Raw genomic sequence first — 11,833 nt, forward strand, 5'->3', positions numbered from 1 at the left:
GAAAGCGCGTAGCGCCTCTGTGTTTTAAAAATGCGGCGACAAAAAAGGGTCCCTGCCAAAAAGGACCTGCAAGTGGGTCTGCGCGCAAGAGCGAGCCAAAAAGGCCAGTTCCCACCTGGCTGCCGCTGCGGAGAAAGCTCCTGCGGCGCAAGAGCCGGAGCCTGCGGAGGCCAAACAACTGCGTTGTGCAGAAATAAGAGTTAAAAAATCATTATTTAAAAAAAAATAATAAATTTTAAAAATCCTCCTTTTAGGAAGCCCAGCTTGGCACAAAAACTCCACGTTGCTGTTCCCAAGAGGGAATTTTACCATTTTCCTGCCAATTAAGAACCACTAAGCCACTGAACAAACACAACACAGCTTTGCAGCTCGTTCTTTACGAGATCCAGAATTAACGACCGCCCCCACTGCGCTGGAGAACCAGCGCTCTTCAGCTGGCCCCCTTAACCCCCCAAAAAAATCAAGTACGACCGACACAAGTTACGTCAACCATTACAAAATTTATTTAACATAAAAAAAAAAATAAGTTTACGCTCAGGAATGCTTCGTGGCAGATTCAATGAGTAAAGAAAAGGGCGGGCGAGGCCTCGTCGGCGCTATACTCGTTCCAAGGCTTCCAGCATGATGATGCTGTTTCCTCGTATTACCTACGAGTGAAAAGTTCCGAGCAGCCGCCGCGACGCAGCGCAGGTCCCGTCCCCCCAGTCCGTTTTCCCAAAAAGCCGGCGCCGCGCCACCGATTGCCGCGAACTCCCCCGCAAGGATGAACGCTGTCCCGTCCGAACTCTCGAACCCCAAATGTTCCGCTAAACGCGTCCGCTGCTTCGAATTCAGCTGGTTTTGCGCGCGCCAGCGGCCCCAAGCAGCACTCACCACCATGCCGATGTTGTTCTGCTGTCCTCCCGGCGCCATCTCCACGCACTCGTCGATGACGAGGTTCATGAAGGGATCGAAGCCCCGCAATATCCCCTGGACGTGTCGGCCGCCATTTAACTTCACTACAAGAAACCGAGCAGGTTTAAAGGAGGGGGACGGCTGAGCGCCGGCGTTCGAGGTTTTCTCAGCGGAACCGCAGCTTTGAAACCGAGCGGGGCCAGGACGAGGGAGGTTCTTTTGTTAATCGGAAGCATTTAGAGCATCGCATCCAACGCGGTAAGAAAAGACCGCCCTAAGAGTTTAGCAGTGCAAGTTTTAAATTAATATCGACCCCAATTAGCGGATTTTTGAGACTGAAATAAGTCGGACCCCCCCCCCGGTGGTCTGGTCGCCCCTGGGCGGGAAAGCTCGCCCAGCAGCCGGCACCCCCGCCCTCCCCGCTGCGGAACGCCGTGAGGAGAGCGGCGGGGCCGGGCTGGGGAGGAAGGGGAGGCGTCTGGGGGGCCCTCCCCCACCCCCTGCCGCCCTTTTACCCCGCGCCCCGGCGCAGACACACGCGGCAAAGGGAAGGCGAGGCCGGGAGCAGCTCCGGGCGGCCGGCACTCACATGACAGCTTCTTGTCCATGAACCTGCAACGAGATGGCGGCGGGGGGGGGGGTCAGCACCGGCAGCGGCGAAGGGGAGAGACAATCCCCCCACCCCCGCAGCAACCACCGCCATGACACCGGGGAGCGCGCGGTGCAGGCCGGGACACCGGCGGGCGGGGGACACCGGCGGACCCGCTCCCGCCGCCGCCGCCGCCCCTCCCCCGGTCCCTCCCTGTCCCCTCCGCTCCCGCACGGCCCCCCGGCGGCCCCGGCCCCGCTGCCCCCGCACTTTTTCAGCTCGGGCGGGTGCGCTTTGCTCATGGCGTCTCCTCCGGCCCCTCGCGCTGCCGCTCGCGCCGCGTACTGGCGTCACCGCGCCGCCTCGCGTAACCCCCCTCCTCCGCCAGCCAATGGGAACCGCGCCTTCTTTCCCCCCGCCTCCATTTTTCACTTTCCCGGCGCCCCTCGCGGCGGCCAATCACAGCCCGCGGCGGGGCCCCCTACCGTAATCCCCCGAGTGGCGGCGCGAAGGCCGGGCGGGGAAAGGCGGCGGGGCGGGGTGCGGCCCGGCTACTCGGGGCATTACGATAGGGTACGGTACGCGCCTCCCGCCTTGCACACGCGTGTGGTCAGCGCGTGCCTTGCACACTCGCGGGGCCCGCCCCGCGCCCTGCACACGCCCCAGCGGTCCCTGCATGTTGTGCACAGACACAGGGGTCACCCTGGGCCTTGCACACGTACGTGGGGATCACCCTGTGCCTCGCACACTTGCGGGGGCCGCCCCACACCGTGCACGCGCACAGGGGTCGCCCCACACCTCGCACGCTTGCGGGGGCCGCCCCACACCTTGCACACTTGCGGGGGCCGCCCCACACCCTGCACGCGCACAGGGGTTGCCCCACACCTCGCACGCTTGCAGGGGCCGCCCCACACCTTGCACACTTGTGGGGCAGTCCCATGTTGTGCACGCACAAAGGGGTCACCCTGGGCCTTGCACACTTGCAGGGGTCACCCCACACCTCGCACGCTTGCGGGGGCCGCCCCGCGCCCGTGCACAGCCCTCCTCCGACACGCGGCACCCGCACCCTGCACGTGCACGAGCCCTGCTGCCCGGCTGCCCCTGCCTTGCACAAGCGCCGCCACCCTGCACAAGCGCGCCTGATGCACACCTCCGCGTGCCCCCCCCACCCCGCAGCACCCGCGAGTGGCAGCAGCGTGGCACCTCGCCTTTAATAAACGCGTGGGGGGGGCTTTATTTTTTTTTTGTTGGGGGGGGGAAGGCCCCCCCACCGCTACTGCTGGAGGGCGGCCAGGCTGTCCTTCATCTTCTTGGCCATGGCGGGGACCAGGCGGAGGTGGTCGTCCCCGCAGGCGGCCAGGCAGGCGTCGAGCTGCGCGCGCACCCGCGCCTCCGCCTCCCCCGCCTCCAGCGCGTCCTTGGCTTTGTCGTTGCAGTGCAGCGTGCAGCGGCTCAGGCGGTCCTGCGCGGGATTTGGGGGGGGGGGGGGAGTGTCAGGGGGCGCACCCCCTTCTCGGCGCGGGTGTCCCCCCCCCCGGCCCCGGGCTCACCTGGAAGTGCTCCAGCTCGGCGGTGACGATGGCCTGCGCCTGGGCCAGGGGCGCGTGGCACCGCTCGATGCAGCGCTGCACTTGCTGCATGGAGGCCGCGCCGTCCTCGCAGCACCGCGCGCTGCAGCGGAACATGGCGCCCTGCGGGGAGTCATGGGGAGCGGGGGGGGGGGGCAGCGGGGGGGCCAGGCTGCGGGGAATTCTGCCCCCCTCTCCATTTTGTGGGAGCAGCCTGCAAGGGGCAGGGCGTGGGGGGGGGGCACAGGGGATGGGCTGGGGGGCATGGGGGGTATAGGGGGCATGGGGGGGGCACAGGGGGGCATGGGGGGGCACAGGGGGGGCACAGGGGATGGGGGGCGTGGGGGGCATAGGGGGCATGGGGGAGCACAGGGGATGGGCTGGGGGACATGGGGGGCATAGGGGGCATGGGGGGGCACAGGGGATGGGCTGGGGGACATGGGGGGCACAGGGGATGGGGGGCATGGGGGGCATAGGGGGCATGGGGGGGCACAGGGGATGGGCTGGGGGGCATGGGGGGCATAGGGGGCATGGGGGGGCACAGGGGATGGACTGGGGGACATGGGGGGCACAGGGGATGGGGGGCATGGGGGGCATAGGGGGCATGGGGGGGCACAGGGGATGGGCTGGGGGGCATGGGGGGCATAGGGGGGCATGGGGGGAGCACAGGGCATGGATTGGGGGGCACAGGGGATGTGTAGGGGGCACGGAGTATGTGGGGGGGGGGCATGGGGGCACAGGGGGTGTGTGAGGGGTATGCGGGGGCACAGGGGAAGTGGGGGGGCACAGGGCATGGACTGGGGGGTATCGGGGGGCCCAGAGTATGTAGGGGGGCGTGGGGGAGCACAGGGCATGGACTGGGGGGCACAGAGTATGTGGGGGGGCATGGGGGGCACAGGGCGTGTGTGAGGGGTATGGTGGGGGTCTGGGGCATGGACGGGGGGGCCTGGTGGGGGGCATGAGGGGTCCAGTCATGGACTGGGGGGCCCGGGGGGGGTCTGTGGGGGCCATGGTTGGGGACAGGGCATGGGCTGAGATGCACAGGGGATGCGGGGGGGGGCGGGCTTGCAGGACACGCGTGGGGGCACAGCGCCGTCACAGGACGTGCGGGGGGGGCGGGGCCCACGCACCGGGGCGTGGAGCGCACATGGGGCCGGGGGGGGGGCGGGGGGGAGGCCCACGGAGGGGCTGTGCGGGGATCGAACACCCGTGGGCCCCGCGGGGCCCGAGCCCCCCCCCCCCCGGTACCTGCATGGCGCGGATGCGCTCCCGCTCCAGCCCCTGCACCGCGCTCTCCACCGCCGCCTGCACCCGGCCCTGCGCCGCCTCCGCCATGGCCGGCCCCGGCCCGGGGGGCGGCAACCGGCCCCGGCCCCGCCCGGGGACCCGGGAACCGAGGCGGCGGGGCCCGGCGTTTGGGCGGGAAGGGACCAGGGCCCCCCCCCCCCCCGCAGCCACCCCCTCCCGCATTTGGGAGCTCATGGACCCCTCCCCCCCCATCCACCCGCCCTCTTCGCTTCACGGTTTGGGCTGAAAACGTGGGGAAACGGGGCTGAGCCCATCCCTGGGGTATCGGGCCTGCACCGTTTTGGGCTGAAAACATCGAGGAACGGGACCAAGCCCCTCCCCGTGCCTAGGACCCAACAGCCCTCCCCCCCAAAAAAAAAGCCTCCAGAGACAAGTTTTTCTGAAAAAAAAGTGTCCTTTATATCACTTAAATAACTATAATCCAGGTATTAGGGGGAAAAAAAAAAAAAAAAAAAGAACAGCTGATCACAATAACATATTATAGAAATCAAAATTAATTTAACCACACAAAATAAATTAAAACATTAAATATTAACTTTCAGTGCAACATATACAGAAGACATGAGAGTAACCATGACTTTTCTTTTTTTAAAAAAACAAACAAACAAAAAAAAAAACAAAACAAAAACCAAAAACCAAACCAAAAACCAAAGGAAAAAGCTCCGGGTTGGTTATGGCGAAGACTACGGGAAGGATTAACGCTGCGCCGGGAGGTTAGAGCACCGGCCCGAGGAGGTTTCCTAGGATTAAGGTTCATTTTATTATTAATAAAAAGCTTGTCTCTGTCCCCAAAGTCGGCGCGGTCCGTGCGACCGCCGAGGCGGCGGGTTCGCCGGCGCTTCTGTCTCTATAGAAAAATAAAGCCCCATCCTGCGGGAGTGGGGGGTTCTGGTTTAAAAAAAAAAAAAAAAATCTGAGAAAGAGGAAAAAAACCAAACAAACGAACCCAAAACCAAAGAAACAAACAAACAAACAACCCCACGTTGTGCTTTGCTGGGCCGGGGTTTGGCCCTGCGACGGGGCGGTGCCCGGCTCGGCCGGCACTTTGCCGCTGCCGGCGCGCTTACGGTGCTGCCGAGCGCGTCTCCCGCCGGGGTACTCGCTTGCCGTCTTCCGTGGTGGGGGAGAAAATAAGGCAAAACAAAAAGGAGGAGAAAAATAATAATAATAAAAGAAAACAAAAAAACACCGAAACCAGAGGAGAGATGCTGCGCTGGTCCCCGGCGCGGGCGTCCTGGGTGGGGGGTGGCGGCGGGACCCCCGGCTCGGTCAGACCCCTGCGGGGAAGGGGACGGGGAGCGCGGTTACACCCCGGCGGTGGCCAGCGTCCCGCCGCCGTGCCCCCCGGCCCCCTTACCCGTCTCGGCGTGGCAGCAGGAGGTGCCCCCTTTCAGCAGCCCACCCGGCTTCTCCTGGCCGCCCACGGGCGCCCGGCACCACCGGCATCGCTTCCGCAGCCGGCAGCAGCTGCAAGGGAACAAGGAAGGGACAGGGTGAGGGGCTTGGGGTGTCTCGACCCCCCTCCTCGGGCCGCATCCTGCCCCAAATCGTCTCGGAGGGGCGCTGAGCCGACCCCCGCGCTGCCTCACGTACTTACTGGATGAGCACGCAGATGCCGATGAGCAGCGCCGAGGCCACCACGGCCACCACCACCAAGGCGGTGATGGTCTGCTTCTTCTGGTTGGCGGCCACCACGGCCAGGAGGTCGGCGTGCTCGCACCGCGTCCCCACGTACCCCGAGTGGCACCTGCAACCGGCGAGGGGGGGACACGCCGAGGCCGTCAGCGCCGGCGCACGGCGGCCTCCAACCCCGCTTTTTGGGGATTCGCCCAGAGGGCCCGCCTGGATTGGAACTGTAGGAATTTTGGGGTTTTTGGTTTTTTTTGGGATTTTTTAACCCCTCCCCAGCACTTACACGCACGCCGGTTTGTCCTCCTGCACCAGGAACCGGCAGGTGCCGTGGAAGCAGAACTGGCTGTGAGAGTCGGGACAGTCATTGAAGTGCGACCTCACCGCCGCCGCCACCGGCGGGCCCGGAGCTGAGAGCAAAAACAAGGAGAAGACGGCGTTTTTAGGGACGTTTGCTGCGCCGGCGGCACCGACAACGGGTCGGTAGCTGTGTTTTAGGGCTGGAAGTATTAATTTTGGGATTGCTGGACGGGACGCGGCCCTGCGGCCGCATCCTGGCCGGGACGACCCGAAGGAGCCCAGACGGGTTCCTACTTAAACCAGCGCCGAAAATAAGCCTCGCCGGCACCGGAGGAATTTCCTAAAGAGCTTAAAGCTTCAAATGGAGGAGGAGAGAGTTAAAGCGCGGCGGGGCCGGCTGCAGCCCCGTGCCGGTGGTGTTGCCGGGATGCTGTTTTCCATTACACCCCGCGCTGGTTTAAATTATCCTCCGCAGCCCAAACGGAAAACAAATATCCTGCGCTGGGATTAGCCGGGGTATAAAGCACATCCGATCGCTGTCGTTTCAAAGCCACCTCAAGTTCCTGTTGCTGTGAATTTATGGCAGGCTGGGGTAATTAAACCCACGTCTGCCGAATGCTTCCGGGTCTTCGGGGAGGCGAAGCGAGGAAAGACGGAGCACGGGGTCGGCTCAGCCGGCGATGTGCCAGGGTGGTGGCCCGACGTCCCCGACTCCGGCCGTGGGGACGGAGACGTCAGAGCTGGCGGCAGCATCCTCGGAGAGCCAGGAGCCGGGATTTGGTCTTCGTGGTGAGAAATGCCACCGCAGTCGGCAGCAAAATCCACGCCTCCTGGCTCTGGCATCAATATCTCCCCCCCCAAATCACCCTTTTTGGGGTTTTAACCCGCAAAGCCGAGCCCCAAACACAGCTTGGCGCTGCCGGCGCCCGCCTTCCCCCTGCAGCCCGGGCTCCGACGGCCGTGCCCCGGTGGGGACGGCGTCGGCAGGGCTTTGTTCTGGCCGGCAGCGCGTCCCCGGATCCAGCGCCGGCTCGCGGGGCGTCCTGGCTTGCATTAAGCCTCGCCGCGCTCGCAGCTGCCGGCCACATTGCAGCCACCCCATCCTCTCGCCGCCCCGCGCTGCTGCCGCCCGCACGGACCCCGTCCCCGTCGCGTCCCCGACCGGTGCTGCACCCCTCGGAGCAGCCCCTTTGCTCCCACACAAAAAGTTGGGCACGCATCCGTCGGGAAAGGGGCTGCGAGCACCCTCAGCGGTGCCGGCGCCTGCCCTGCCGCGGGGTTTTGCCCCGGAGCCTCCCAGCGCCGCGGAAGCGTTTCCTTTAACACTTCCTAACCGATGCCATTTTCCAGCCCCCCCAAAATGAGGTTTTTTTTTCCTTTTTCCCCCCATCCCTGTCTGCAAACAGCCCTTCCCGCAGCCGGCACATCCCCACCGACCAGCAAAGCCCCGCGCCACGCCAGGGAAAACGACAGGCTTGGCCGTGGCAGCCCTTTGTGCTGTGTTTATGAATGAGACGATTTATCGGACGCGAGCGGCTCGGTGCCCCCGCGAGCCGGCGTCAGGCACCGGCAGCTTCCCGCCGGGAGCCGCGGCACGGTTTCCTTCGCGCCCTCCTTCGCTACCTCTTCCCGGGCAGGTTCGGCAACGCGGCCACCCCGGCAAACCCCTTCCGCGCGGGATGGCGCCCGCTCCGCCGCCGTGGGCGGACTCACCGCTCCTGGCCGCCGTGGTGTTCTCCAGCGCGTGGCACGCAGCGAGCAGCACACCTGCGGAGAGGCCAGAGAGACGGGGGTCAGCCGGACCGCGCTCCCCCCGGCCGGGACGGCTGGCTGACACCTCGGCGGGGTGTTTTTTGTTTGTATATATATACACACACATTATTCTTTTTCCCCACAAAACAAACAAACAAACAAAAAAAGCGAGGCTTCCTGGTCCAAAACACCCCGGCACGGCGGGTCCTGCGCAGGCAAAAAATATTCCGTGCAGAAATACCCGTGCAACGCCAAGCGTGGGGGGCTGCAGGCCCAGAACAACCCCCCCCAGCCATCATTTCTGGGGAGGTAGAGGGGACTGGGGTGGCCCCCCTCCCCAGTTAAGAGGCTTTGCTGGGGCAGCTGGACCCCGCAGCCCCTTCGCTGGCTTTGACCCAATTTCTTCTGCGGGCTGCAGCAAATCGCGCAGAACGGCGACGGGCGAGGGGCCGAGCCGCGCGCCAGCCCTTGGGGGTTCGCACCCGGCAAACCCCGGCGGCGACCGGCGCCTTGAGCTCTCCCAGCCGCTTCCCTCATTTCGGCTTCTCCCCATCGCACCTTTCCCGGTGCCAGCCTCCGGGGATTTTTCTTCCCATGGAAATTAATTTGAGGCATCCCTTCTCCTCCCAAGTTTTGTTTTTCATTTTCCCTGCCGCCGCCAGCTCCTTGCTGGAAGATGCTTCGCCCTCCTGCCCCGGAGCGGCTCGTGCCGACGCTTGCGCCTCCGCACGCCGAGGAAAGCGAGCGTTATTTGGGAAACAGCTCAGCCCTGCCTCACCGCGCAGCCTTATCCCGGCGTTCCGGCTTCTCCGTCCTCCTGCCGGGACCCCGCTCGGCTCCGGTCATGCCTCTTCCCCAGCGGCTGGTGTAACGTCCCGCTGGCGTTCCAGCCGCTTTGGCCGGAGGAGCTCGGCCGAGGAAGCCACTCGCCAGCGGCTTTTCCATCTCGGATGCCGGCCGAGGGCTCCGGTGAGCTCCTCGAGAGCCGGCGTGGGGACACCAGGCACCTCACGGAGACACCCATGCCCTTGGTTTGACCGGCCGAACTGGGACCCTGGGAGCAGGGCCGCGTCCGTCAGGCAGCCTGCAGCAGCAGCCGCCCTCACTCGGTTTTTCAGCCGTCCCATCGCAGCCCCGCTCTCGGATTTTCTCACCCCAATCCAAATCCCGCTCCAACGTCTCCGGTTTTGTTGCAAAGTTGGCGCTTGGCCGTGCCCCCAAGCCCCATCCCCATCCCATCCCCGTCCGTGCCCTGGATCCCCCATTTTGGGAAGGTCTCCTTGCCACCACCCCCAGAAACAAACACTCACCCTCCTGGCAGGGGACACCCCACCGGCTGACGGACCCCGAGCCCCGCTGACGGACAAACGCGCTTAACGACTCCGACGGGACGTTAACCACCAGCCTCCGCTTCTCCTCTGCCGCCAGCCAAGGGCTCGACTCCCAACGTTCTCGGCTTTCGCCGGGGTTTGTCCCCTGCCCCAAATTTCCCCTCCTAATCCACCTGGCTCAGATTTTCCCCTCGGCTTTGCGGATCAGCCCTCGGCGGCCGTCAGACGCGCATGCATTGGGCCGGAGAAGCTCGGATCTGCTGGTGCGACGCCGTTTAGAAACACCATCCTCTCCCCACGCAGCGCACGGGGCACCGCCAAGGCTCCGACCCAACCCGGGCTGGGGGCCGCAAGCACCCATCACCCCTGGATGGGGAATTTGGGAAAGCAGGACACCCAGTGGGGTGGGAAACCCACGGCTCAGCCCCCCACGATGGGCGACCCAAGGGGTCTGAGGCTGCACGAGCAGCAAGGCAGCGGCAGCGGAGAAGAGGAGGAGGGATGAGGGTGCTGGAATAACCGACCCCAGCGGGGCTGCTCGGCCGAGGAGCTGTGCCGCAGGAGCGGAGCGCGGAGGCACCAGCGCCGGAGAGCAGGGCTGGAGCAGGGCCAAGAACCCGAAGTGCAGGAAAAGAGTTGGCACTGCCTCATCCCGGCCCCAAAGCGCTGGCACTGCCTCATCCCGGCCCCCGTTTCATCGCGGAGCTGCGGCGAGGAGCGGCAGAGCCCCGGTGCTGTGCGTGACCCGGGCAGGGAATGCACAACAACTCTCCTTTGGCACGGGGGGAAAAATCCAAACCAAACCAAACAACAACAACAACAACAAAACCAACCCCCCCCAAAAAAAAAACCAAACGAAAAAAGCACCAACCAAAGCCCAGCAAGCGCAGCCCCAGCCCCGGGGTCACCTTCCCCGCTACCGCGGCGAGGAGCTCCCACGCCCCGGGTCTGCACGCTCCCGCCTCCGTCCTCATCAAATCTGGGAAGCGTGTCCGGATCCGTCCCGTCCCGCGCGCAGCGTCGCCTGGGTCCAGCGGCACGTACCCGTGGGTTCGGCTGCCGGCACCCGCCCTCACTCACCGCTGCCTCACCCCTTTCCCCAGCAAAAGGGGAGCAGGCAATTACTGTCCCCTCCTTTTAATTACAAGCCCAGCAATACGCTCTGGCTAATTAACTCTGCCCTAAAATAAACGAGCGGGGCTGGAGGGCTGGCTGTCCCGCCGAGGCCGTACTCACGAGTCGTGGTGAAGGCGCGTTCCCACAAGCGAGAGGCGAATAACTCCGGGAGGGACCGAAGCCAAATATTTTTGCAGGGTTTAAGGAGCGAGAAGGCACCGCTTCACAACCCGACTCCCCCCAATCCCGTACACCACCCCCCGCCCCCCCCCCCGGCCCTGGCAAAAAGCGCTGCGCTTAAAAATAAAAAAACTTATTTACGGAGGCTTGGTGGGGATCGAGCTGCTGAGAAAGTTTTGGGGGGAGCACAGACGCTGCTGCCCCCCCTGCAATGGGGGGATGCCATGAGCTGGTGGGGGGGTCAAACCCCTCCGGTGCTGCTGGTTGGGGGACTGGGGGTCAGCGGGACTGGGGTACCTGGGTAGGGGGGTTAGGGGGGGGTCTGGGTACTGGGGTACCCAGGTAGGGGGGTTGGGGGTACTGGGGTACCCCGGTAGGTGGGTTTGGGGGGGTTAGGGTACCGGGGTACCAGAGCACTGGGGGTCAGGGTGTTCCAGGGGTACTGGGGTAGGGGGATATTGGGGGTCAGGGGGTATCAGGGATGGGGGTACCAGGGTAGCAGGGGTAGGGGGGTACCAGGGTACTGGGGGTTGCCAGGTACTGGGGTAGGGGGGTCCCAGGGTAGAGGGGTACCAGAGCACCGAGAGTCGGGGCTACCAGTGCAGGGGGGTCCCGGGGGTCGGGCTAGCAGGGTACCGAGGGTCGGGGGCCTCAGGGATTGGGGTACCAGGGTACCGGAGCACCGGGGAGCGGGGGCACTGAGGTCCTGGGGGTCGGAGTCCTGGAGGTACCAGAGTCCCGGAGGTCGGGGGCTGAGGGGTCCCGAGGGTCGAGGTACCAGGGTAGGGGGGTCCCGGGGCTCGGGCTACCGGATCACCGCGGGTACCGAGGTCGCGGGGGTCGGGGGCTCGGGGGTCCCGGCCGTTCGCACCTACCCATGGCCAGCGCGGCCGCCGCCTCTCCCGGCATGGCTGGCTGCGGAGGGGCCGCGGGGCGGGAGCGGCGGGGCCGGGGCGCGGAGCGGAGCGGCGGGGCGAGGGGCCGGGCTCCGCGCCGGCGGAAATGGGCGCGGGCTGCGCCGCCAGCCACTGCGGGCCCGGGGCGGGGCCACCCCCGGCACCCCGGGCACCGCACGGGCCCCCCGGGGCACCCCCGGGGGACCTCACAGACCCCATCGGGACCCCCCGGACCCCTTGAGACCCCGGCGGGACCCCCCGGGACCCCCC

The 11,833-nt window shown here is 65.4% G+C and overlaps 3 protein-coding genes across 3 annotated transcripts; all 3 read right to left on the reverse strand.

Annotated features, from left to right (window-relative positions):
• Nucleotides 1–480: 480 nt before the first annotated feature.
• On the reverse strand, nt 481–1,841 carry SNRPG (small nuclear ribonucleoprotein polypeptide G). Its single transcript, XM_086767906.1, has 4 exons — nt 1,754–1,841; nt 1,484–1,506; nt 874–998; nt 481–647 (listed from the first exon to the last, which is right to left on the reverse strand). Exons 1-4 carry the CDS (start codon nt 1,783–1,785, stop codon nt 597–599), a joined length of 231 nt encoding a protein of 76 aa, XP_086624032.1. The 5' UTR covers nt 1,786–1,841; the 3' UTR covers nt 481–596.
• An 895-nt stretch (nt 1,842–2,736) lies between these two features.
• On the reverse strand, nt 2,737–4,421 carry TIMCC (TIM double twin CX3C motif chaperone). The gene is made up of 3 exons (XM_086767912.1): nt 4,300–4,421; nt 3,034–3,174; nt 2,737–2,945 (listed from the first exon to the last, which is right to left on the reverse strand). Exons 1-3 carry the CDS (start codon nt 4,384–4,386, stop codon nt 2,757–2,759), a joined length of 417 nt encoding a protein of 138 aa, XP_086624038.1. The 5' UTR covers nt 4,387–4,421; the 3' UTR covers nt 2,737–2,756.
• Nucleotides 4,422–4,733: 312 nt separating this feature from the next.
• TGFA (transforming growth factor alpha) lies at nt 4,734–11,632 on the reverse strand. Its single transcript, XM_086767895.1, has 6 exons — nt 11,543–11,632; nt 8,002–8,055; nt 6,275–6,398; nt 5,957–6,106; nt 5,717–5,826; nt 4,734–5,636 (listed from the first exon to the last, which is right to left on the reverse strand). The coding sequence occupies exons 1-6, from the start codon at nt 11,574–11,576 to the stop codon at nt 5,629–5,631; spliced, it is 480 nt and encodes a 159-aa protein (XP_086624021.1). The 5' UTR covers nt 11,577–11,632; the 3' UTR covers nt 4,734–5,628.
• Nucleotides 11,633–11,833: the final 201 nt, after the last annotated feature.

The sequence above is a fragment of the Chlamydotis macqueenii genome, chromosome 27 (genome assembly GCF_036417535.1).
Source record: "Chlamydotis macqueenii isolate bChlMac1 chromosome 27, bChlMac1.mat, whole genome shotgun sequence".
NCBI classification, from domain to species: domain Eukaryota; kingdom Metazoa; phylum Chordata; class Aves; order Otidiformes; family Otididae; genus Chlamydotis; species Chlamydotis macqueenii.